This window comes from Nansenia antarctica, assembly GCF_963989245.1.
Source record: "Nansenia antarctica genome assembly, chromosome: 12".
Classification (NCBI taxonomy): Eukaryota; Metazoa; Chordata; class Actinopteri; order Argentiniformes; family Microstomatidae; genus Nansenia; species Nansenia antarctica.
In genome coordinates, this window is record NC_137682.1 from 10,074,743 (window position 1) to 10,102,421 (window position 27,679).

General features: G+C 45.5%; 1 protein-coding gene across 1 annotated transcript in view; it reads right to left on the bottom strand.

Annotated features, from left to right (window-relative positions):
• Nucleotides 1-3,594: 3,594 nt before the first annotated feature.
• The window catches only part of scn5lab (sodium channel, voltage gated, type V-like, alpha b), a gene marked incomplete at its 3' end in the record, with an annotated part of 53,636 nt that continues 29,551 nt past the window's right edge, over nt 3,595-27,679 (bottom strand). Inside the window, exons 7-17 of the mRNA XM_080543420.1 lie at nt 27,670-27,679; nt 19,026-19,149; nt 14,911-15,065; nt 13,819-13,992; nt 11,785-11,907; nt 8,544-8,816; nt 7,719-7,772; nt 7,314-7,455; nt 6,934-7,034; nt 6,098-6,368; nt 3,595-4,835 (exon numbers count right to left, since the gene is read on the bottom strand). The exon at nt 27,670-27,679 is cut by the window's right edge and continues 452 nt beyond it. Coding sequence (XP_080399546.1) covers nt 3,595-4,835; nt 6,098-6,368; nt 6,934-7,034; nt 7,314-7,455; nt 7,719-7,772; nt 8,544-8,816; nt 11,785-11,907; nt 13,819-13,992; nt 14,911-15,065; nt 19,026-19,149; nt 27,670-27,679 — 2,668 coding nt within the window. The remainder of the gene's footprint in view (nt 4,836-6,097; nt 6,369-6,933; nt 7,035-7,313; nt 7,456-7,718; nt 7,773-8,543; nt 8,817-11,784; nt 11,908-13,818; nt 13,993-14,910; nt 15,066-19,025; nt 19,150-27,669) is intronic.

Here is a 27,679-nt window from a genome sequence, read left to right on the forward strand (position 1 = left end):
AGATGATGATCCCTCCGACCTAGATAACTACCACCCAATATCCAAGCGATCTTGCCTTTCCAAATTATTAGAGTCCCTGGTCAAGTCCCAGCTAAGAACTTTTTTTCTCTTCTCATTCTATTCTAAATGTGCACCAATCTGACTTTAGACCTGGACAGAGCACAGTACTTGATTATGGTGATATCATCTACCAAAGTGTAGCAGCCACTACTCGCCTTAAACCTTTGTGTGCAATCTAGGTGATAGTAATACTGATCATTACATACTTTATCAAAAGGTTGTCTGGATCTCGTTTCTGTAGATCTCTTCATTACTCATTGTTTTGCATATGAAGCCCTACTGCATAAACTTCCAGTTTTAACTAATTTAACCTTAATTGAGGATCTCTGATTTCTGAATATAACTGCTTTCTTTATGTGTTGTTTTGTAATTGCATAGATGTTGTGGACATGGTGCACCTGCAAAAGAAGCCTTGGTCTCAGTGTATAAATAAAGGTTAAATAAATAACATTCTCCTCCAGGAGGATTGACTATATTAGTATACAGTATATGTTGTTTATTGTAATATACCACATTGTTTATCTGATACGAATCATCTGAGGTACTAAAGTCTGTTTTCTTGTTTATTACAGAAGGCCTTGTTTTTATATATAGAGACATGAATTTGCAATATACTAAAAACATTTAGACTTAAGTACAGTACTAAAAGGTACTAAAAGGTTCCACTGAGGCACTATATTATAAGTGAACAATGTGACATGGTCAATAAAATGAATATATATATACACTGTATAATGACTTCTATCAATTGTTGTACCTCATTTACATAATATAATGTTAATACTTAGAATAATGAACAAGAAACGTTTTCTGTGTATTTCTCTGATGTTTTTCTTTATGACGAAGCAGCTCTTGTTTATGATGAAACAGTACATTTAGAACAGAGAGGAGCAGAGTTCACTTTTCACCATGACTGTTGTGTAAAACCTCCCCAAACAACCAATATGATTGCTCCAAGAGCGTAAACATGTTCCCCGCCCATACAAAGCATGCAATCAGAAATGTCATTAGAAAAGCCCCCCACTGGCCAATCGCAGTTTGACCACACTCCAACCCATAGCTTTTAATGGGTACTGTGTAGGCCAAGGTCAGTAACACTGCAGATACAGACAACAGACACAATGCAGCAATACCTGCTAGAAGCACTTTTATAATGTCTTATTGTCCAAGTCAGTAACACTTTACACTAAGGGTTAAGGGTTTATAAATGATTTGTAAACTAGTAAATAAATTATTGCTTATTTGTTTATAAATACTTGAGAAATCGAAACAAATCATTCTAACATAATGTGTTATATGTGACAGGGTCTGGTGAAAAAGTCCCCAAGGATAATCTTTTCAGGTTTTTACAGATGATCAAAGTGCAGATTGTACGCTTTCAAATGATGTGTCATACATTGAGTAGACGCGAACAGAGCGCAAACAGACGTGTTTGCTATCATTGCGTTGGCAGCTAAGAACATCTCACTGCATGTTTAGCACATCGCAACATTCTGATAGAGCATCAACATCCTAAAAACACATAACTACACATAATTAGATGATCACACAGTCCTTGCTTTTGAGCGCGTCCTAAAACCTAAGTTTGTTTACAAGCCATGTATCACTAACTCAGTAGCCTACAGGATGGCAGACGATACAGTGAATCCAGCTCACAAATTATAAGTATTTAGTGATCCTAAAACTTTGTTTGTTATATTGAGTGGGCTCTTCAATACTTAAAGTTTCGAATTATGAAAAGAAAGAAGCTTTTTGGTAATTTGTGTGACATGAGAATTGCCGACATACAGACCGTTTCACCAGACCATGTCACATATATGTTATACATTTTATACAATATATTTATTGTATATATTATATATTGTTCGATAGCAGTGGTGCTTGCCAAATCGTGAGGTTGCATTTAGGCTATCAGACAGTTGAAATGTTATAACTGTTTGTTAATTGTTTATAAATGATTTATAAACAAATAATTAATCGTTTATAAAGTAGTCTTAATAATGTATAAACCCTTTATAAAGGGCGCCTTAATGTATGTTACGTTAAAGTCAATATATCATGCCTCTTTCAATAACAAGTAATTTGCTTTAGGTCTACTGTACCCTGATGCATTATTTCAGCATCATAATGCCCTACACTTGTTGTCTTTAAGTGCAGTGTTACATAGAGGTCCATATAGAAACAGGACAGGGGTTTACCAGGCACACACTGGATCTATTGCTACAGAAAACAGCCCTTCAACACATCTGCAACCATAACCTGAAATCAACATCATATTAAAGTTGAGCAGTGTCTTTATTGTCATTTTACTTATTAGTGTAACAGAGACCAGAGGTGCCAGTAGTACTGTAAGTGTGAGTAAGGGTAACCAAGAGAGAATCTCTGTCGAGATCGGAGCAAAAAACGCTGTACAAACTTTGACACTTCATCTTATAAGAACTCACTTATAAGGAGCAAATTATTGCTAAAAACACAGTTTGTGCAAAGTAGATAAAGAATTGTTTTCAGCCTTGAGTGTGACATCTCTATGACGCAGTCAAAACATGCAAAACAAATACAGTACTTCAAAAAAATAAATAAATAAACAGGCTTATCCCCCTGACTAACAGTGAATAGGACTGCCGATGCTTGTAGAAAATAGATCCACAGCCAGTTGGGCAATTTGGATCCAACAGAAGTTGTTGAGAAATAAAAATCTGTCAAAATCAAAGTCAATCTTAAGGATAAGAATGTAGTGTTTGATTGTCTTATACTGGTTGTAGTTACTGTACTGCGTCTTAGTGTAACACGGACCAGATTGTCAATGAACAACTGAATGACATACAGGGGGATAACTAATATGTTAACGCAAAGTGCAAAAATGCTGAAACAACTGAAATTAGAGTTGTAGTTTTCATGTCTTAAATCATCATCATCATCACCTGCCATTTTGTTTTGTCCCTTGATTAGCCATTCCAGTTCAGAAGAGACCATGTTTTTTTCTTACTCTAAAAAATATCAAAAATAGTAGTAATTGTACTGCTATGAAAGACTGGTAACATCAACAGAGTTATACTTAACTACGAAAAATGTCGTATCCCTTTGTTATGTTCTCTGCCTTCTCACAGTTAAAGCTCTGTATCATAAGGAATCACACAGATATACATGTACGTAAGACCTTTCATAAACTCATACAGTCAGGCATACTTTGTAAATATTGATAAACTGTATTTCTTTCAGTCTAATAAAAGATGGTTACATCGGTGATATAATCTCTCCGTCATGAACCTGCAGAAGTCCTTCATGCCTGTTAACCTGTGAAACTGAGCTACCACGAGAGAGGTGCTCTCTCTCCCTTTGTGTATATTCCTACAAAGAATGTTCACCAAGAAAAATGAACCATGTAATCCACTTTTCCCATGAAACTCTGCAGGTTTGCTTCGTCCTTACCACAGCCCTGTGTTCTGTGTCGTAACCAGTGAGTCATTTTGAGCTATGTTACATTCGGTAAACAAAAATAAAATAAGAAAAAAGTGTTTTCCTTGTCGCTGTTTGTTACAGAAATGTCTCGCGGTCTCTGTCAGGGGAGGGGTACTGTTCGCTCAGGTCACTGTCCCTAGCCTCTGGTATTAGAGCCTGGAAAAGTTCACTCGTCGCCCTGGTGACGCTGTCATAAGATGGTGGCGAGGACGTGGAGGAGACAGTTTCCATCATCAGCTCCACCTCTGCACTGCCATAGTTCTCCTTGATCGTGATGGCTATAAGCCCCTCCTTCTCTGGGGGCCCGCCCAACTCAGAGTAGCAGTGGGTGTTGATCTGTCTGTACATGAAAGACGCCTGTTTCAACTGCCGTCTGATCAGGTGTCTACGGAAGCACCGTTGGATCACTGTGGCAGACACGTCTTCCTGTTTACGTCTCAGGGTGGTCGTGATTGGCTCGTAGGAGATCTTCGAAGGGTTGGCCATCATGAACTTCTCCTCCATCTGCTGTTTGAGGGCGTCCATCTCTCCGGACTCCCCCAGCACACGCTTGGTGAAGGCAAACAGGATGTCCAGGCAATGGATCTTGTCGCCGCTCACCATGGGCAGGTCCATGGAGATCAGCTTGATCTTGTTAGGCTTGGCGATCCGCAGAGGCTCTGACAACGTGTCAGCAAAGTCGGACAGCTTGGCGTACTCTATAAACTGCGTGGCCTCGGAATCAAACTTCTCCCACACCTCGTAGAACATCTCAAAGTCGTCCTCGCTCAGCGGCTCCGTGCTCTCCTCCGTGGCGACGCTGAAATTCTCCAGGATGATGGCGATGTACATGTTGACCACGATGAGGAAGGAGATGATGATGTAGGTGACGAAGAAGGTGATGCCCACCGAGGGGTTTCCACAGTTGCCCTTGGCGTTGGTGCCCGTGTGGGGGAGGGTGGGGTTACACTCCTCTGGGTTGTTGTTGAGGATGGGGCTGAGGAGGCCATCCCAGCCGGCCGACGTGGTGATCTGGAACAGGCAGATCATACTGTTGCCGAAGGTCTCGAAGTTGAACATGTCGTCGATGCCCGCCTGCTTCTTGACGTAGGCGAAGTTGGCCATGCCGAAGATGGCGTAGATGAACATGACCAGGAAGAGGAGGAGGCCGATGTTGAACAGGGCGGGAAGTGACATCATTAAGGCAAACAGTAAGGTCCTTATCCCTTTGGCCCCGCGGATGAGTCGGAGGACTCGTCCTATCCTGGCCAATCGGATCACTCGGAACAGCGTGGGCGAAACAAAGTACTTCTCTATGATGTCAGCTAGAACAATCCCTGTAGGATGTGAAAGCAGAGATAAATTATACATCCTCCCCCCCCTATATAACACTGTATATACAGTGTAATAACGCTGTAATAACGGTTTCTAACAACTCCAATCTAAAAGCACCTACCGTGGCAGAACATGCTAATACATTTGATGTTACAATGGTATTTACAATGTTTTAACACAGGTATAAGAACAACAGATGACATGGATGTTCTCTCCCCCTCATCTTTTCCCTGTACCCTCCACCCCCACTATCACACAGCCATCTCCCCTTGATTAGTGTCCTCGGAGAGACTCCTTATGTCACCTGAGTTATGGGTTATCTGATGAGGGGGTACGGGGGCCACCCTGTGGAACCATATATCAACTCACCCAGCCCCCCCCCCCCCCGTCTGGTGGGACAGGCCCCCCCCACCAGAACCCCCCCCACCCCTCCCTCCAGTCACCTGATGTAACACCTCAATCAAGTCTGAACCACCCCACTCCCCTCCTCCTCCAGGCAACAGCCATGATTGCTACAGTTACCTTCACCTCCTGCCAGGAAACCTTGCCCCCCTCCCAGACACACACATGCCTTACACATAGTTCGCACTTAGCAGGGAAGACCACTCACACTCAGTCAAGTGTACTGGCCTTATAGGTGCTATCTCAGTGTCTGACCAGGGTCACAGAGAACATATATGTTAAAAGGAAAATAAATGCCGGGGATAGAGGCTCGGGTCAGAACAGAGTGGAGTGGATGCCCATCGACCCACTTCCCTTTAAATGGCAAGGTACGGTACATTCAATGATGGATACAATGAAATGCCAAAGGTAATGGCTAACATACACATGATGACTCCATCAAGTGACAGTAGGGTTCTGAAATGTGCAATACAAGTGTTGCGTGTGGTTTATAATGAAATGGCAGTCATTTAAAATGAGTGCGCATGCATTTTATGGGGAAGTTCATGGGGGAGTTCCTATCCAACGAAATCCAACTCTGTGTATAGCAGGTGGGTAATGGGACTTTGGCTGGTAGCCTAGAGGTTAGACAGGCCGAACAGCAATCAGTAGGTCGCTGGTTTCGATCCCCACCCCAGGAGGGAGCTAGCAGGGGCGCTGAGCCCAGAGCTGTGGGGTGTGCATGTGTGTTGTCGGCGGGGGGGGGGGGGGCTTTCCAAACATTATTTGTTTGTATGTGTGTATATGTACAGTAGGCAATTACAGACTGTATTGAGAGTATTTCAAATACTTTTCCACAAATGTCCGGGGTTTCTAGACTCACCCACGACGGAGAGGATGACCACCACAAAGTCGAAGATGTTCCAACCGATGGTGAAAAAGTAGCAGCGCAGTGCCAATATCTTCATGAGACACTCCATGGAGAAGATGATGATGAAGGCCAGGTTGATTTTGTTGAGGATGTACTCCATCTGGGCCGGCTGCTCGTCCGTCTCCACCATCATAGTGATCATGTTGAGGAGGATCAGCATCATGATCAAGATGTCAAACGCCTGCTTGGCCACCAGGTCGAAGAAGAAGCCTTGCACTGGATTCTGTCGAGAAGAGAGACATAACGGTACGCCGAGTCACTGGCTGATATACTTTAACACAGATTGTGTTACACAGTGCAACAACATCTGTAATAACACCTCGTTATGATAATTTCCATATTGAATGAATGAATGAATGAATGAATGGTCTTTATTGTCATTGCTACAGTACAGGTACCAAACAACAAAATTTAGGAGGGGTGGCTCCCCTGGTGTTAGGAAAGAAAAAAAAACTAAAAAAAACACAAGAAGGGAAGGAGCTGGTTTACATAAATAGAGGCTATGTACACTATCCACTATACTATACTGTACAGATAGACGACTAGGGTTGATCATATTGCACATAGTGTTATTGCACATTCATTTAAAGTGTCGCAGTTTGCAGGCTTGAAATGTACATATTTGTGCCTCAGCACTACACCTGATTTTTTCAGTCCAGCAGCTGCCATCAATCCGTCCAGACTGTCCAGGGCCCAGAACCTAGGTCTTTGCTGTGTTCAGGGCCTGGATTACACACATGTTACAAACACAGTGGCCACCGTGCGGGTCAGCGCTGTGAGTGTCTTACCAGGGGCCTGGGGATGGGTTTCTGAGGTTTTTTCGATCCAAGCTTCTTCATGGCATTGTAATACTTCTTCTGTTCCTCTGTCATGAAGATGTCCTGCCCTCCTAAGTAAAGACACATCACGTCTCTGTTATTATAGCTGTCTAGCTCCGATTCACTGAGGTTAGATTTACAGTTTGGCACCTGTTTACAACATAGGGGTATTAAACATCGAAGGTACAGGTGATAACCCGATAAGATATATATGTATATTATAAACTGTATATACAGATTTTTTATAACCCTTTTTATATAGAATATAGTATATGTCAAAATAGACATTTTGGTAAAATGTTAACGTTTGGGCATTTATTGGAATGTTTTGCGAGAGCTGTGTTGGATACTTATCTTTCGTTTCTGCTGGTTGAAGTTGTCGATGATGACACCGATGAAGAGGTTGAGGGTGAAGAAAGAGCCGAAGATGATGAAGATGACAAAGTACAGGTACATGTAGAGGTTGATCTCCTTGATAGGCTGCTCCTCCACCTGGTCCAGCAGTGAGAACAATGGACATTACATGAGTGCATATCTCATTGTGTACGTCATATGCATGAATGAAATATCCTCTGGGTTAATGGTAACCCGGTAACGATTTCAGATACTGTAACTATGGCTTCAGAGCATCGTAACGATGATGGTGATTGGAATTGTGGGAAAACATAAAATGTCATTCGAGTCATGTTACTCTGGGTATGGCATGATATTTGATAGTGTCATCATTATTCCCTATAAACCTATTTCATACTTACAGCACGAGAGTCCACTGCTGCATACATGATGTCCATCCAGCCTTTAAATGTGGCCTTATGACAACAGACACAGTTTTCAATTAGAACACAAAGTATACTAAAATGTTCTTTTGTCATTAATCATAACCACAACTAATTAAAGGTTGTCCACACAGTCTCTTAACGAGAATTATGCAGACACAATGTCTGGGTTTTTTCTGATTTGCAGCGGAAGTGCCATATATAGGCTTCCTCCCGTTTGGAGTGCGTATCACAGTCTTTGACCTTAGACAGAGGGGGGGGGGGGGGGGGGGAGAGAGGGGGTGGGAGAGTGGGAGGGAGAGTGGGAGGGAGGGGGGGTCGGGGGAGAGAGAGAAAGAATGAAAGGAGGGGGGGAGCCCTACTTCAATACAAGTGAGTGTTTCACAGAGAGACAACCAGCAGAGTACGCTTATTCTTCTCGCCTTGGTTTCTTGGGTTATTAGTGGCTTTTGTGAATGACTGTGTCCAGACTATTTCCAGATGTAAATGGAAGGTTTTCATTGAGGCACAGTCAGAAAGAAGGTGACGGAAAAGGAGCTAAGTGAATTGTTGCTAGGCTACCGGAAGAATGAAGTGCATGCTCTCACACTGAGTACCAAATTCTCTATAATGGCCCTCCGTCCGTCGCCGACTAAAAATAAAACCCCACCGACCGCCTGATTGATCTGAGGCTCTCCGAGCAGGCAAGGTGGGCAGCCACAAAGTATGAAGTGCCAGTGGGAGGAAAATATGTCTCAAACTGAGAGGGAAAAGAAAAGCGAACAAGAAAATCAGAGAGAGACGAGAGAGAGAAGGGAAACTCACGACTTGTAAGAGTGCGAGGTAACCCGCGCCCACGTTGTCGAAGTTGACTTTGACTTTAGTCCAGTAGAACTGCGTGTCGTTCATGGCCAGGCAGTCGGTCTTGTTGTTGACCATGGAGACGTTGTGGATGTAGCCCGTCCGGTTGACGCAGCGGCCGAACTTGCCGGCGAACAGGTTGACGCCCATGATGCTGAAGATGAGCCAGAAGATCAGACACACCAGCAGCACGTTCATAATGGAGGGGATGGCCCCGATCAGGGCGTTCACTACCACCTGTCACCATAGAGGACACACACAACACGTCAGGTACCCGTCAAACCCCCACTCACCTGTCATTATGAACCAGACACTCAGTGAGACTCTTATGGGAGGGCTCACTTCACTTTACTCAATATCATGAAATGTCACCGAATGGATAGTGTTTTCCGATGTAACGACTCTAAACTTAAGTCAAAGATAAACAATCTATCATCTCACATTTAGGCAAACTGGTGAAACTACCTCCTGAGATTAAGAGCATACCGTACCTAATTATGTGTACTGATGTGTTTGACATACCAATGTGAACAGCTGTCACACTTTAAAACCAACGTGGGCTAAACTGTATTTGGTTTCTTCCAAATACTTAGAGGTGCGTTTAATTGAGTTGGAGTCTGGCACACCGGCGGGTTTTTTTGGGATAGTGACGCTTTTTGGGATATTCCACTGCTTCTAGTAGTCAAAGCCAGGTAAAGAAGATCAATAGCAGCCGGCCAAGATCTGCTGGTGAGTTTCCCTGGTAGTACAGAGGGGGTGCTGAGCAAGAGTTTCTAGAGGGTGTGTGTGTGTGTGTGTGTGTGTGCGTGTGCGTGTGTGTGCGTGTGCGTGTGTGTGTGTGTGTGTGTGTGCGTGTGCGTGTGCGTGTGTGTGTATGTGTGTGTGTGTGTGTGTGCGCGCGTGTGTGTGCGTGTGTGTGCGTGTGTGTGTGTGTGCGTGTGTGTGCGTGTGCGTGTGTGTGGTGTGTGTGTGTGTGTGCGTGTGTGTGGGTGTGTGTGCGTGTGTGTGCGTGTGTGTGCGTGTGTGTGCGTGTGTGTGCGTGTGCGTGTGTGTGTGTGCGTGTGTGCTTTGTGATGGTCTGTTGAGGGCTGGCTGTCTGAAGCTACACACACACACACGCATGCACCCACACACACACACAGATGTCACAAAGCAATCTGTTGTGTAGCCCCTCCTCTGTAGCGAGGCAGCAATTCCTCTACCCAGTAGGCCGAGCGGCGCGGAGCGAGCCCCCTCTAAGCGGCGTGAACCCTGATCCTGTTATCCAGATCTACTGTGGCGGAGGCAGAGCGAGGTGGACGACAGACGCCCACTTCCCACGGCACGCAAAATTACACGGTCCGGAATTCAGATTCTCTCCATTGGACGTCAGTGGAAATGACATAGATATTAGAGAGCAGGAGTTAGGGCTGACAGCTGTTCACTTAGGACATATCATGTGAAGACAAGAGACACGCTAAATCATCAAACTCAACATCTAGCTGCAATGTTTTCAAAGGGCGTGCGTGCTTGATGAATGTGAACACGTGAACACAATGACACACGGACACAGACAGAGGGAAAAAAGCGACAACAAACACAAAGACTTGTAGAAGAGAACGTGAGTTACTACTGTTGTAATACTGACAAACACAAATCCCAAGACACAATCTAAACAGATGGAGAGAGGGATGAAGAGCCATGGATAAGAAAGCTGGTACTCCAGGTTCTAGAACAGGGAGAGTTCACTAGATAACTATTCACATGCATAATACTGCTTTGAAGGTTTTGTCAGTAGAAACATGCATGCATCATTTCCATTACAATCTCTTATCAAAAACTGAAAATACATTAGTATTATACAGTAAGCCTAGCCTGGTCACCCCCTTGGTTCAGTTAACTCTCCCTGTCACTGTCTAAAAACAAACTCTGGCTGCATATCAATGTTGAGATTGGTGTGAGGCCAGACTGTTTGTGACAGTGGTGGTAGGAGTTGGCTATGGACCGGTCTGGAGGGGACTAGACTATAGTAATGTCATTTTTGTTTCCAATTACAATGGAGTAAAAGAAGCTTATATTTTGGGTTCTGATGGGGTAATGGCAGTTAAACGAAGCTCATGAGGCTTTTATTTATGCCTTACATTCTACAAGAATAAATAGTGATATACTGTATATATATATATATATGTATGGCAGCTGCTGGACTGAAAAAATCAGGTGTAGTGCTGAGGCACAAACATGTACATTTCAAGCCTGCAAACTGTGACACTTTAAATAACGTGAAACAATACTATTGTGCAATATGACAACCCTAGTCGTCTATCTGTACAGTATAGTACAGTGGATAGTGTACATAGCCTTTATTTATGTAAACCAGCTCCTTCCCTTCTTGTGATTTTTTTTTAAAAAGTGTTTTTTTTTCCCCTTTCCTAACACCAGGGGAGCCACCCCTCCTAAATTTCGTTGTTTGGTACCTGTACTGTAGCAATGACAATAAAGACCATTCATTAATTCATATATATATATATATATATATATATATATATATAAAAGGGGCAAACTTTTAAAGTAATATATATATATATATATCAAGTTTGCCCCTTTAAATAAAAAAGTAGTGAGATGGTAATAACAAATGTAATGACGATATTCCTCCAAAATCGCAAGGTATAATACCAACTCAATAATGGAACGATAGAAAAACCCAGCATGACCCGAGTTTCTAGAATAAGACTGGCAATGAAGATGATGTCATGTAGAGAGGAGATCAAGGGTCTATGAACACACATCGTGGTAATATTTCCACTAATGTTCCCCCCGCCGGCTCAATGAGAGAGTCTGGTCAGGGATTAGTGGCTTAAGCAGGAGAATTAAGAGATGAAGCTATCATGGGTTTGACAGCATTATAACACCATTGGTAGAGGGGTGAAGTGGATTTATGTTTCCAGTAGCCCATCCTGAATAGATATTCAAGCAAGCTGACAATTTTCATTTGGATACTCAAACACTGATTGAGCTTAAGTCTGGCTGAGAGTGTGTGAGATAGATAGATAGATAGATAGATAGATAGATGGAAGGATAGATAGATAGATAGATGGAAGGATAGATAGATAGATAGATAGATAAGAGAGAGAGAGAGAGAGAGAGAGAGAGAGAGAGAGAGAGAGAGAGAGAGAGAGAGAGAGAGAGAGGGAGAGAGAGAGAGGGAGAGAGAGACAGATCTTACCCGCATGCCTTCAAACCGGGAAAGGGCTCTTAAGGGCCTGAGAGCTCTCAGTGTTCTGAGTGATTTGATGGCAGCGAAGTCGGAGTAGCCCAGTGTGTTAGCTACCAGGCTAACTAGAGACACCTAGGAGGAGAGGAGACAGAGGGCAGGAGCCCACAGCGTTAGGAGCACTACCACAACCGGCGTGTGTGTTAGCTACCAGGCTAACTAGAGACACCTTGGAGGAGAGGAGACAGAGGGCAGATTAGAGTCGAACGACAAGCTCAGGTCTCTTCCCTTCGTCCCGCAGCTGTGAAATATGAAAAGAGGTGATTTGAATAGAGAAAAACAGTGCGTTGTCTGCCGTAGTCTGCCACAGAGGTGAATGGAACGTTTCTGGTCGATTCAGCTGCAGCTGCACCTGTACACAGTAAATGAGGTGATCCTATGTCATAACAAAACCATTGACAGTAGCCAGGACCTTTTTACAGCATTCAAGGAAGAAGGTTTTAGGGGGGTTAAGACTATAGCCACAAAGCATCAGCTTGGATCTCTGTAAGACAAGGAGGAAGGAGGAAGGAGAAAGGAGGTAGGAATGTGCACCAACAACAACAAGGAACTACTACGTCTCTACTGTCTAAGGTGGCCGGCTGGTGGCGGTGGTTCAGGTCCGGTCTTACCCGTATGCCAGCGAACCGGGCCACGGCTCTCAGTGGCCGCAGCGCCCGAAGGGTCCTGAGGACTCGCATGGTGCCAATTTGGTCAAAACTGATGGCATGGGCCAACAGGCCAATCACTGATATCTGTGTGAATCAAATGACATATTCTTTCAGTGAAAACAGGTAGTCATTTTGTCGTTATTATTATCTGCAAAAACCAAGCTCAAGCTAGACAGTATAATGAAGCATTTTGTGTTTCTTAACTGAAAGAATATATATAAAATACATCATCATAAAATGCATAAATGTGCTCTCCTGCAGATGCTGTGTAATGCTGATATCAGTTCACTGACTGACAGTGTAAGAGGTCCTCAGATATCTGTGTTTTGTCATGTTGTTTTAACGAATCACAGTCAAGAGCCGGGGCTTTTTATGCTCTTGAGCTTCGGGTGTATGAGAATAAAAAAACATCACAACACTTTGTAATCATTGGTTGGGAACGACAGGGAGGTTCGTACTTAAGCACTTGGAAACCATTGAGTGTCACACATACTATTTCAGGATGCATTAAAACAGTGAGCTCATTTATGTACACATCATCACCCGCCCCCCCTCCCCCCAAACACACACACACACACAGACACACACACACACACACACACACACACACACACACACACACACACACACACACACACACACACACACACACACACCAGCAATTTACAATGTTGAATCATATCACTTGGGACGACATGAACACCAATGAACTTGTGGTGATTTGTTATTAAATTCAGATTCAGGACATAAGACAATGCAAGCGTTGACAGTTATTACATTTTGGCTATAATTTTTTACTAGAATATTACTAAAATATTTTACTATAGTGGGGCTGGTGGAGGGAGATATCAGAGGACAGACATTGTAAGTAGGATGGGCTCATTGTAATGCATGGAATGGAATGAGCAAAGGTATCAAACACACTTGTTTGATACTAACTCCTCTAATTGACTGGACTTATTTCATAGAAATGATGAACCAACATTAAGTCATGCAGAAGATACATTTAGACGGAGGGTATGTGGAGTCACATAGTAGATGGATCACTGATTGGGCAAATCTTTATGAGACTTTGAGTATGTGTGGTAACGATAACAATACATGATGATAATTGTTCTGGAGTGTATATGTACCGTAGTGTTTCCGAGGTGCTCAAATGACACACGTACATGTTGTATATGGGGAGCTGTACCTAGGTCTCCAGTATTCTGTATACTGAAAAACACTTTGACAAGCTAAGTGAACGATACCACCCCGAAATCACATTTGAGGAAAAGGCAACATCGTCGTCGTCATCATACACCAACCACAGGAGGAGTGAGGACGTAGCACTTACATCCACAATCAGGAAGTCCAGCCAGCACCAGTAGTTGGTGAAGTATTTCTTGAAGCCGTAGGCGATCCACTTCAGAAGCATCTCTAGGATGAAGATGTAGGTGAAGATCTTGTCGGCGTACTCCAGAACCACCTTGATCACTTTCCTCTGCTCAATGTAGATGTCCTCAAAGGCCTGGTGACAGGGGCATGGATAGGATGCATATCATGTTATTAGAGAGCATAGAAATGAGATATGGACAGGATGGTTATCATGTTATTATATCACCTAGAAATGAACCACCCCGACTCTGCTATTTGATCATTCTCGCCTTGTATTCTATTGTCTTTCGGCAGTATTTGGAATTCGACATGTTTGTTCGTATTATTTCCCCACTAGCTTCTTCTGATTTAGAGAGCATGCTTTCTCTTCTGTTCAGTGACAGAACACCTTTTCAGCACAGAAACAAACAACAGACAACACGGAGAGCTTTACAGAGCAACACAAGAGAGAAGAACCCTATTTACAGGAGCTCCTCGGCAGCGAGATGCGCTCGCCGTCAGAACACTTTCTCTCCGCTCTCCTGAGCCATGCCATCGCGTGCCCTACATTCACATTCACAGCCCACGCGCCCCCAGTCGGCGCTGCCCACCAGAACACACCAGAACACAGGCGGGGCGATGCCTCGCCGGGAACGGCGATCTGCTTGGACAGATACGGAACGGGAGGAGGGGGTGCGGGGGTGGGGCGGAGGCGGAGGCGGGGAGGGGGGTTATGGGTACTGGTTTGGGGTACTGGTAGCACAGCTGAGGTCTCGCCTCTGGCGCATCCCCCCCCCCCACCACCACTCCTCTTCGCCTCCCGGCCTCCGACCAATCAGATGCTAATTTGGATTACCGCAAAGAAAGGCTTGACCAATAATTGGCTTAACTACCCTCAGCTGCACACACATACAGATATTTGGGCTTTTTCTGGCTTTACTTCTGTGTAACCGATTCCTTGCCAAACAAACATTGTTTTTGTTGTTGTTTTTGGAATCTTCGTAGGATCATGACGATGAAGGCCTTTAGCTTGGTGGGCTAAGAGCACAGTCGTGCACAACTCATGACTCACCAGAGCTCCGCTGCTGAGTAAGATCATGAAGATGATGAAGGACTCGAACCAGCTGTGCTCCACGATCTGGAAACAGGTCTTCCTCAGTCGCCACCACGCCTGTCCTCCGCCTTCTGCCGTGCTGAAGTCACAGCACTGGAAGTGACGCATGCAAACTGGTGGGGAGAGAGAGAGAGAGAGAGAGAGAGAGAGAGTGAGAGGGGGGGGTACACAGAGACAAAGAGAGAGAGCAAGGGTGGGGTTGGGTTAATGAGATTATTTATAAGAACACCACAATGTCTCTAAATGACATTAGACAATCAACCTTCTTCCCCGGGTTGTACCCAAGAACCAGTCATCTCAGTAACATACAGGATGTTCCGTATGACAGTGTGTTACAGAAGCCGTGGCCCATGTGTCGTCTCTCTAAGTGAGCATTGGCACGCCTTGCTCTACGTGTCTGGTCTGGTCTAATGCTCTGATCTGGACGCCAGGATAGGAACTGTGGTTTAACTAATCTCATGGCTTCACTAGATAGGACACTAAAGAGAGACTAAATCCCTAGTATCAATTACTCTTTAAAAGCTTTCCCCCCCATAACAATGTGTGTATGTGTGTATGTGTGTGTGTGTTTGTCTGTGTGTGTGTGTGTGTGTGTACGTATTTGTCTGTGTGTGTGTGTGTGTGTGTGTGTGTGTGTGTTTGTCCGTGTGTGTGTGTGTGTGTGTGTGTGTATGTGTTTGTCTCTGTGTGTGTATGTGTGTGTGTATGTGTGTGTGTGTGTGTGTGTATGTGTGTGTGTTTGTCATGACGAAATCTAATTTGGGCCACCCATGGCGGTTAAACCTTCTCCATTACCACCATCTGAGCCCCCCGTCCAAATCAACTTAAAGCCTGTAAACGTAATAAAGGTATTACAGTAACGGGCCACTTTGCAACTCAATTTGTAATGACACTCAAGCTCCTTCTTGGAAGCCTTGGACGTTTTAGTGCCCCGGTTGCCAGCGTCGGCCAAGCAATCAACGGCCATCAACAGCCGAGAAAAACCAAGAGGACCTATCGACTATGGCAACGTGTTCCAGCTATTGCTGGGTCAATATCTAACAGGCTGAGAAAAAAATCTGCCAGCAGTATTTTGCAGAAGGGGCATACTGTCTCTCTGTGGCTCAGTTGGTAGAGCACGGAGCTAACAACACTTAGGTTGGGGGTTCGATTTCCCGGTGGGACCATATATACTGAAAAAACGGATGCACTCACCTCAATGTAAGTCGCTTTGGATGCTAAATGGCATATATATATATGATATATTATGATATATGAATATCAAATTATATGAATGAATGAATGGACTTTTTTGTCATTGCTACAGTACAGGTACCAAACAACGAAATTTAGGAGGGGTGGCTCCCCATGTCCATGTCCATATATATATGTATATATTATACTGACTGGACCAGGTAAAGAGGCAATTCTATTGACAATTAGTTTTCTAGCAAGTTGGACTAGCTGTTAGCAAACATATGTTGTTGTTTCTGTGAGATAACTTTGGCGATCTACCGAGATCATTTTAGTTACAGTACATCATTTTCGACAGTTGTGATCGAAGATGAGTTTCTGTCTTTTATTAAGATGTCACAATTGTGTCATCTCGGCTGTTGTATCTGTACCCGGCTTCATGCACCTCATTATTATCATAATAATTATATAACCAGAGACAAATAGAACATGGATGTCGTGCGTATCCTTCTTCTCCTGTGAGTATTGCTCATTAAGAGGATTCTGATTGCTATATTTGGAAGCTATACTTTGCTCGGCTACGAGAATAACTAGAGCCATCGTGACCAAAGCACGACAATAGCCTGCATTTATTCGATTCAGATTATATTGTGATTATCAGGATCCTTTTTAAATGTTATTTAATTCATACAATTTCCCGGGCATCTGCTGTTTTAGTTGTCGATGTTTATACTATCGATAATGATGCTGATGATGTGGACGATGAAACATGACCATAGGGCTAGGCAGGGTCAACTCTAAGGCAGGGTCAACTCTAAGGCAGGGTCAACTCTAAGTCAACTGCACAGCTGTCCGTCAGGTGACAGTGTACAGCTGGTTCACATGGATGCACAAACACATAGGGCTTTCACACCGGCAATGAACCAAGCCGGTTCGCGTTCGGGAACCTCCGAACACGGGCTCGTTCGCCAGACAGCGCCAACGTTCGGAGGTTCCCAAACGCGAACGCGAACCGGCACGGTTCTTTGCCGGTGTGAAAGCCCTAACAGTGAAATGTTCAAGGGACAGAGGCAGCCCAAGTGAACACTTTGCCATTGCATCCAATGGTGTGAGATGGTTGTACTGACTATGAGAGCTCCCAACCCACCACCTCCAACCTCCACCTGATATGTAGGCTGGAGGTGGTGTCTGTATGTGGCCTATCTGCGGTTATCAGGAAGCCCATCACTTAACAGGCCACACAGTGGCGACAGTCAGATGATTATGGGATATGGCATTATGAATATCATGAATATATCAATATATATTGTAATGGATGGAACAGAATGAAGAATGGTATCACTTTGATACTATTCCTCATTCCATTCCATGCATTATAATGTTACATTTTGGGCATTTAGCAGACACCTTTATCCAAAGCAACTTAGAACAAATACATTTGTCTAAGTAAGCAATGTCTCCAATTTATTTCTACCTCTACCAGCCAACCACTGATCCAATGGTATTGCTAACATACATACATACATCTGTGACCTACTGCGTCCTTACAGCCCCAGTAGGTCTCTCAGGTCCTCTGACCAGGGTTTGTTGGTTGTCCCCCGTGCCAGATTGAAAACCAAGGGTGATCGAGCATTCCAAACCGTGGCTCCCAAGCTTTGGAATGCTCTTCCCTTGGATCTTCGATCAGCGGTCTCGGTCGAGGCTTTTAAAAAAACAGCTAAAGACTGTTTGGCTAACCCCAAAAGCCTGTCTTTCTGTGTCATGTTGATATTGTTGTTGTACGCTTGTTGTTTGTTACTTGTTCTTATTTTCACTTGTTTGCCTATTTTAACCTGCTATGACTCTTTTATTATGCTCTTGTATATGTAAAGCACTTTGTGACCCCTGGTCTGGGATAGGTGCTATAGAAATACATTAAAGTTACTTACTTACTTACTTACTAACATGTTACAGCCTCTATAGTAATGGACCTAGATGAGGTTACAGTGTGATGGCACTGTGGTTGTTCCTAGGGTTACTTAGCCTCCCTGTATGTAATCAGATGAGCATGACCACATGACCACTGCTCAGACAGCCAGGAAATGCATTTACAGCTAAACATTTCCTCAATACACTTCTGACCACATAAGCAGAATTGATGTTATCCCCTAATCTAATGCTCGGGCTTCAGCCCAGCGGGGTACCACAGTCTTGTGCCGTACAAAGGGTTTAATTCCCGTCACACAGAATCCTGTGACTCATTCTCTAGCCCAATGTTTTTCATAGATAACCAGACCTTTTCATAATGTTGTTTTTAATCATTTTCTACACGAACATGTGAAAAGCTTCTTCACAGCAAACCCCACAGCTTGGCCATTCCAGGATGCGCTCAGACAATGTCTACTGTCGATCTTCCCAGCAATCCTATGATTGGCCGGTGACAAGTTAGTTCTTAGGAACTGCATTCTGGGAGTCAGTCATCATCCAATTAGCAGAGGCCATTTGGTGCATGTGACATGCCTTTCCAAATCTCCTGGCGACACAGGACATTACATTTACTGCACCATTACCCTCTCAAATGTCACTTAATTGTTTAATGTTTTATGATAAACCGACTCCGCTTGAACCAAGGCAAACAGTGGGGGGGTGGGCTAAAATAAATGTTTATACTCTGTCACAATCCCCCAGTAATGTGAGCTATTTAAAACATATTTGAGCACTCAGCACTGCAATGCTACCCTCACCATAACCCCCATATGCACATTGATATGCAAACACAATTGTCATGATTGGTTTCTATCTCAGTCACCATTGTTGCCCAGACACAAGAAGGTGATGACTTCAGGTCTTTCATCATCACACTCTAGGGAAACTACTGAAAGTGAAATGATTCTCCACAGTAAGCCAAGTGCAGCACTTACAGTCAGGAAAGCATTTGTCAGGTTCCATAGACTCTTCAGCCATCTCGGAGTACTGGTCCTCTTCGTCCCCCGGCTTCCTCAGGTCCACCGTGCTGCCCTCCGATAGGCTGACGTCGTCCTTCGGCTGATCGGATCAGAACCATGTTGGATGACAGATAATGAAACATTGATGAATAATAAGCAATGAGATAATGGTCTGGTGAATATAGTGAGTGTGTGTGTGTGTGTGTGTGTGTGTGTGTGTGTGTGTGTGTGTCTGTATGTATGCGTGTGTTTCTGTACTGTATGTATATGTGTGTGCGTGCATGTGTGTGCGTGCATGTGTGTGCGTAGCTGTGTGCATGTGTGTGCGTAGCTGTGTGCATGTGTGTGCGTAGCTGTGTGCATGTGTGTGCGTAGCTGTGTGCATGTGTGCATGCATACATGCGTGTCTGCGTGTGTCTGTGTGGGTGTGTGTGGGTGGTGGACCAACTATTGATGGTAAGTAAGTAAGTAAGTAAAGCTTTATTTATATAGCGCCTTTCGTACATGAAATGCAACTCAAAGCGCTTGATGGTCTTGATACCCAATGCCTCACAGCGACCCCCCAGTTCCCCTGTTCCACCAAGACTTGCCATGAACATGGTTGAGAGTGACAAGTGAAGTGTACAGTACTGAGAAAACAACAGAGAGGCAGGTAGAGAGCGAGAGGGAGTGACAGAGATAAACAGAGAGAGAGAGATGGAGAGAGAGAGAGAGGGTGAGAGAAGAGAGAGAGAGACAGGGAGGAGGGAGGAGGGAGGAGGGAGACAGAAGGACATGACACTAGGCTACTGTCCAAAGCCGACGGTGGAAATACATCCTCGCGACAACTTTGCAAACTAAGGTGAAGCCGCCTCACCCAAGCTTCACAAACCACAGCCGGCAGTGCACACCAGGTAGACGAGCGTCTCTTCAAAGGCACATATTTGCTAAGCTGTAACATTTCATCGAAGACGCAAACAACAAAGACGCTAGCCCCCCTACCATTGATTTTTCTTGCTGAATGTGGGAAATGATGTTGCTTACCCGAGGCTCGAGGGGGGGAAAGTGATACATATTTATACAATGGTATTTTTTCTGGTCGCCTCCAGGTAGCTATGGTGGCGTCGGCTGCGCAGGTGAGAGGCCCACACCTGAGTCAATAACAGACTCATGAATACATGCAGCGTGGTGAGTGTCTGGGTAAAGAGACTACGGCATGACAAATGGCAGCCTTGGGGCATGGAGGGACCCTCAGCCCTACAGCTTTAAATCATTCTTTAATTCCATTTTAATTCATACACCACATTTACAGTCCTTGGCCATGATATGGACCGGTCCATCAAAAGAAGAGAGAGCCGCCCAGCTGAGAGGACGATGACAAGACATAACCCCCCCCCCCCCACCCCCACCCATTCTATCCCCCTCCCCCTGTTAATCAAAGCCCCCCCCCCCCCCCCCTTACCCAACCCCACTCTTCTCAGACAATAAACACAGGCCCTTCACCAAACAACCTTTCCTCCAGTTTCACTCTTACATTCCCTGGCACTTACAGTATCGGTTTTCAATTACCTCTGCCAATAATGACGCTCAGACCAGAACAATGGCATCGATGTAAACCAAACAAAGTCATTGTCACGGTGAAAGTGAACACCAGGCTTTTCTTCTTCCATGTTACAGATCACGGCAAGTCTTTGTCTCTAGCGGTGGGATCAGACCAACGTTAGGATTCAGATTCGCACATGTAGCCGTGCCTCCTCGCTCCCTGTCTGTGTGTGTCAGCTGAAGGGCTGTAGTCTGACAGGGATGGTATGCCTGGTTTCCGTGGGCCATGAAGAGTTGAGTTGAGTTGAACATACCAGGCCCTCCTCTCCAGATCTATATATAGGTTTCCAGAGGGAATGAATTCCAGATCTCCCCCTAGCGCCTACCCCCCTTAAGCCTCTCCTATATGGTGCAGATCTGGAGCCGATCGGATAGGCAGAAACAATATGGCGAAGTTTCCACGCAGGGTGGAAATGTCACCGTTGTTTTCTGACTATCCAATCGTCGTAACTACAGCAGTGATCTGTCTAAGTAAGGCAGGCTGGAGGGTTACATAACCACACACAGAGACAGATAGTTTACAAGGTGGCAGACAGGAATTCTGAGGTCAGCAAAGATCAAAACAATGAGCAAGGCAGAAAGTCCCAAAGTAAACTGCCCGTGACACTGTTGTTAACCTGGCAGAGATCAGAGGGGGTTGGGCTTTTGTAAAACATAAACATTAAAGACAGGAGACCGAGGTTTACAGAGTCATCCAGGTTGAGACAATGAAAGGATGAAAATAACAAGGGGGCACTTGTAAATGTCAATCTGAATCTTTTTGACCATGACAGTAGTCATAAACACAGTCATGAAAAGGATAATCTTCTTGTGACTATGTATACCTGTTGACATGTGTTACGACCCGGCTCTTGGCCAGAACAAAAATGAGGGAGGGTCGTTACAAACGCTATAAACATATCCCAGGCCAAATAGATGTCAATAAAGAACTATTTAAAAAATGTCAAATAAATAAAATAAAATACAATATTCAAGAAAGGCCTTTGGATTTCCATTTTTTAAAAATTCAGAGGGGGAAACTGTTTGTGTGGGTCTGTTGGTGTGGTGTGGTTCTAAACTGTGAGGTATTATTATTATTCTGGGAATGAGCAGCAGAGATAACTACAGATTCGTGTCACTCTATAATATGAGCATTCTCAGTTCTATGTTCTCTATGTTTAGCCTACCGTTTGTCTTAAGGGGCAGCAATGCCTCTCCAGCTGTTCTATGTGGCCTGGGTCCGGACACAGGTCAGAGGTCACACATGGCACCCAAGTGTATTAGAGAACAAATTAGTTTGTTTTGTTTGTCATTCCTCATTATGTGTTTTTCTAGTCATTTCTACAGCTCTACCTGTCCTCAAGAGTGTGGTTTATTAGCAATTAGCTCAGTTAGCCGCTAGCGACTCAGGATGGAATAGACTAGGATGCGAATGCATCTCAGGGCGCCATGGTAAATGGACTGACTTATATAGCGCCTTTATCCAAAGCGCTTTACAACGGCCTCTCATTCACCCATTCACACACACATTCACACACCAATGGCGGCAAGCTACCATACAAGGCGCCGGCCCGCTCACTGGGAGTAATTTTGGGGTTCAGTGTCTTGCCCAAGGACACTTCGACATGTGGACAGCCGGGGCTCGAACCGCCGATCTGCCGACCTTGCGATCATTAGACGGCGGCTCTACCTCCTGCGCCACAGCCGCCCCTATTGTCTGCCATGTTGTCTGCTGTCCGGCTGCTTGCTTCCATTTGAAACAATGGGAGCGGGGATAACAGTAGGCGCCTCCTTGAAACCTTGCCTCCTCTAAGCAGCTTGCTGTTTGGTTCAACAGGTGACAATATGTAACAAGCTTAAAGCTGAAAGCTTTCTAAAAGCTTCCTAGTGGTGGTAATGACTTTGTTTAATCAGTAGGGGTCAGGGAATGAGATCCATTGAAATAAATATTTCATTTGCCAGCACTGTTTTGGTCCCCGAAAAACATTTTATTAAATGGATTGGCCTACTACTCTCGGGTTTGTATACAAACTTGTTGTGTCTGGCCCGGGATGTTCTAGGTGAGAGGACTTTCTGTCTCTGGTGACAGAATAATATTAAAACGTATTTCAGTGATGGGGCTACACCGTTAGCATTGTGCCTTCCTGTTTCCCAGTATGCATTGTGTTCAGACTTCGAGAGTTATGTTATTACGTTTTACACGTCCTGTGCAAGTGTTATGCATGTTTCTTCAGTGTTTTTAAGTTGTTCGTAATCCTTTCTGTTTATGTTGTTAAGTGTTTCGGGAAATTAAGTATGGGTGCCATGGGTGCCATTGCTGTTCGGTTTGATGAAACATGAAGTCTTTGATTAAGGTTACAGTCACTGTTAATATGGTGTGGTAATGTTGAATGGCAATAGTTTGTGAGTGTCATGGTGAAATGAAAAAAGAAAAAAGTTGAATTGCAGGAGGATATCACTGAAGGCTTAGGTATAAAATACCTTGGCTATTACCCTGTTGGTTAGTAAATCACCTCTCTGGCACTCGTTAAAATAATACAAAGTCATTAGAAGAGGAGTTGATTGTGCTGTTAGACAGCTATGCTAACCGTGAATCGTACAAAGGCACATAGAGTGGAGACAGAGTACGAAGTCATGTCTGCAAGGCTTCACATTCATTCAAAGACCTCTCTGTGAGACTATCGCTGTCAGTCATTGTCATTGAGGGACAATGATACAGTATTTTAGAAATAAGATTTGAATTGAAAGGCAAATATTCCAATGCATCAACTCATACAACTCATACATGTCCACCCACACACCCGCCTGGCCCGTCCACATGCCTGCATATGTGTACACGCAGGCACACACACACACACACACACACACACACACACACACACACACACACACACACACACAGACATACACACACACACACACACACACACACACACACACACAGACACACACCTCTGTCCTTGTGCATTCCCGTCCTTGGCATGATGGTGATGAATCATACAGACAGGCTGTTGAGTGAGGAGAGGTGAGGAGAGTGAGGAGAGTGAGGAGAGGTAAGGAGAGTGAGGAGAGGTAAGGAGAGTGAGGAGAGGTAAGGGGAGTGAGGAGAGGTAAGGAGAGTGAGGAGAGTGAGGAGAGTGAGGAGAGGTAAGGAGAGTGAGGAGAGGTAAGGGGAGTGAGGAGAGTGAGGAGAGTGAGGAGAGTGAGGAGAGTGAGGAGAGGTAAGGAGAGTGAGGAGAGGTAAGGAGAGTGAGGAGAGGTAAGGAGAGTGAGGAGAGGTGAGGAGAGTGAGGAGAGGTAAGGGGAGTGAGGAGAGGTAAGGAGAGTGAGGAGAGGTAAGGGGAGTGAGGAGAGGTAAGGAGAGTGAGGAGAGTGAGGAGAGGTAAGGAGAGTGAGGAGAGTGAGGAGAGGTAAGGAGAGGTGAGGAGAGTGAGGAGAGGTAAGGGGAGTGAGGAGAGGTAAGGAGAGTGAGGAGAGTGAGGAGAGTGAGGAGAGGTAAGGAGAGTGAGGAGAGTGAGGAGAGGTAAGGAGAGGTGAGGAGAGTGAGGAGAGGTAAGGGGAGTGAGGAGAGTGAGGAGAGGTAAGGAGAGGTGAGGAGAGTGAGGAGAGGTAAGGGGAGTGAGGAGAGGTAAGGAGAGTGAGGAGAGGTAAGGGGAGTGAGGAGAGGTAAGGAGAGTGAGGAGAGGTAAGGAGAGTGAGGAGAGGTAAGGAGAGTGAGGAGAGTGAGGAGAGGTAAGGAGAGTGAGGAGAGGTAAGGGGAGTGAGGAGAGGTAAGGAGAGTGAGGAGAGTGAGGAGAGGTAAGGAGAGTGAGGAGAGTGAGGAGAGGTAAGGAGAGTGAGGAGAGGTGAGGAGAGTGAGGAGAGTGAGGAGAGTGAGGAGAGGTAAGGAGAGTGAGGAGAGTGAGGAGAGGTAAGGAGAGGTAAGGAGAGTGAGGAGAGTGAGGAGAGGTGAGGAGAGTGAGGAGAGGTGAGGAGAGTGAGGAGAGTGAGGAGAGGTAAGGAGAGTGAGGAGAGGTGAGGAGAGTGAGGAGAGTGAGGAGAGTGAGGAGAGGTAAGGAGAGTGAGGAGAGTGAGGAGAGGTAAGGAGAGTGAGGAGAGGTAAGGAGAGTGAGGAGAGGTTAGGAGAGTGAGGAGAGGTAAGGAGAGGTGAGGAGAGGTAAGGAGAGTGAGGAGAGGTTAGGAGAGGTGAGGAGAGGTAAGGAGAGTGAGGAGAGGTAAGGAGAGTGAGGAGAGGTGAGGAGAGGTAAGGAGAGTGAGGAGAGGTAAGGAGAGTGAGGAGAGGTAAGGAGAGGTAAGGAGAGTGAGGAGAGGTAAGGGAAGTGAGGGGAGGTAAGGAGAGTGAGGAGAGGTAAGGAGAGTGAGGAGAGGTAAGGAGAGGTAAGGAGAGTGAGGAGAGGTAAGGAGAGTGAGGAGAGTGAGGAGAGGTAAGGAGAGTGAGGAGAGGTAAGGAGAGTGAGGAGAGGTAAGGAGAGGTAAGGAGAGGTAAGGAGAGTGAGGAGAGTGAGGAGAGTGAGGAGAGGTAAGGAGAGTGAGGAGAGGTAAGGGGAGTGAGGAGAGGTAAGGAGAGGTAAGGAGAGGTAAGGAGAGTGAGGAGAGTGAGGAGAGGTAAGGAGAGTGAGGAGAGGTAAGGAGAGTGAGGAGAGGTAAGGAGAGTGAGGAGAGTGAGGAGAGTGAGGAGAGGTAAGGAGAGTGAGGAGAGGTAAGGAGAGGTAAGGAGAGGTAAGGAGAGTGAGGAGAGGTGAGGAGAGTGAGGAGAGGTAAGGAGAGTGAGGAGAGGTAAGGAGAGTGAGGAGAGTGAGGAGAGTGAGGAGAGGTAAGGAGAGTGAGGAGAGTGAGGAGAGTGAGGAGAGATAAGGAGAGTGAGGAGAGGTGAGGAGAGTGAGGAGAGGTAAGGAGAGTGAGGAGAGGTAAGGGCAGTGAGGAGAGGTAAGGGCAGTGAGGAGAGGTAAGGGGAGTGAGGAGAGGTAAGGGGAGTGAGGAGAGGTGAGGAGAGTGAGGAGAGGTGAGGAGAGGTAAGGAGAGGGAGGAGAGGTAAGGAGAGTGAGGAGAGTGAGGAGAGTGAGGAGAGTGAGGAGAGGTAAGGAGAGTGAGGAGAGTGAGGAGAGGTAAGGGCAGTGAGGAGAGGTAAGGGGAGTGAGGAGAGGTAAGGGGAGTGAGGAGAGGTAAGGGCAGTGAGGAGAGGTAAGGAGAGTGAGGAGAGGTAAGGAGAGTGAGGAGAGTGAGGAGAGTGAGGAGAGGTAAGGAGAGTGAGGAGAGTGAGGAGAGTGAGGAGAGGTAAGGAGAGTGAGGAGAGTGAGGAGAGGTAAGGGGAGTGAGGAGAGGTGAGGAGAGTGAGGAGAGGTAAGGGGAGTGAGGAGAGGTAAGGGCAGTGAGGAGAGGTAAGGGGAGTGAGGAGAGGTAAGGGCCGGGGATCTTGTAGGAATTTGGGGGGGCCTGGATGTGAGAAGACCAAGCGGTGCCAGCACTTGATGTGTTTAGAAATGGACGATTCCGTCTGTCTCTTCCTCTGAACAAAAACATGAGCCTCCTGCTAACCTGCAGAGAGTTTTTTGCTCTTTGAAGTTGCTATTGCTAACTTTGAAAATGAGCTACAGTATGGGGGACGTTTTAAGAGAGGGGAGCTGACCAGGTGTAACACACTGTTATCTACCGACGGTCAACCGTAGAGGAAAAGAACATTTCACTTCACACGCACGCAGACACGCAGACACGCACGCAGACACACACACACACACACACACACAGACACACACACACACACACACAGGTGTAATGAGAGATAACATAGAGAGAGCGGGTGGAGGGCAGGTGTGTAGATGCATGGGATGGGAGAAGGAATGGGGGAACAATATCAATGCCATTCAAACAAGTGTGTTTGACACCATTTCTCAGTCCATTCCATGCATTATACAACGAGCCCGTTCTCCGGGTTTCTACCGCCACCAGCCCCAAGTGGTGTGCGCTGAAACACAAATGACACAGATAAGTCAGGTCTGCTTACAGGAGAGAGGGATGGAGAGGGGGGGCGGGGGGGGCTGACAAGACAGATTTAAACATCAGCTTCTCAACTCTCTGCTTCGACCCCCCCCCCATCTCATCTGGTAGCGGCCATTGTTACCATGAGGAAGGAGGGGCCAACTGATGAAATCGTCGCATAAATCTTAACAAGAGCGAAATTCAGACAGGCAGAGCAGAGAAACAACCTGTGTGTGTGTGTGTGTGTGTGTGTGTGTGTGTGTGTGTGTGTGTGCGCATGCACAGCGCATTCATTTTAGGAAGAGCCTGCTCAGGGCCAAATTGCTCTGAAGGAAGAGAAAACGCAAAATAGCCTTTGTGCGTGGGCGTGCAGCAGTTCACTTCATACAGAAAGAGAGAGACAGAGAGAGAGAGAGAGAAAGGGACAGAGAGAGAGAGAGAGAGAGAGAGAGAGAGAGAGAGAGAGAGAGAGAGAGACAGAGACAGAGACAGAGACAGAGACAGAGACAGAGACAGAGACAGAGACAGAGACAGGGAAAAGGTGAGGAGAGGAAGAGGGAAAGTGCGAGAGAGAGAGAGAGAGAGAGAGAGAGGGACAAGTTGAGGAGGAGAGAGAAAAAGGGAGAGAAAAAGGCAGAGAAGGAGAGAGATGATGATATATGGATAGGTCATAGAGAGCAAGAGAAAGGCTTGGGATAGCTTGGACACAAGACTAGAGGCCAACAGGCAAGTCTGACTCACACTCAGCTGAGCATCTCCAACCGCACAAAATGCCTTCAGCACAGTAGGCACAACAAGACATGAGCAACACACTGTGTGTGTGTGTGTGTGTGTGTGTGTGTGTGTGTGTGTGTGTGTGTGTGCAGCCCTGTGACTTGCTTGATACAGGTTTTTTTTTTATACAGACTATTTTGACGAACAAGGAGACTCCCTAGACGTCTTCTATTTTGACGAAATAGGACATCGCCTCGCAGTCATAGAAGGACGTTCATGCGATGGTATCACCGTGCAATGTTGTGTGTCTGTCTGTGTGTGTCTGTGTGTGTCTGTACATAATGCGTGAGTGTGTCTCTAGCTCCTCTACCTTCTTGCTC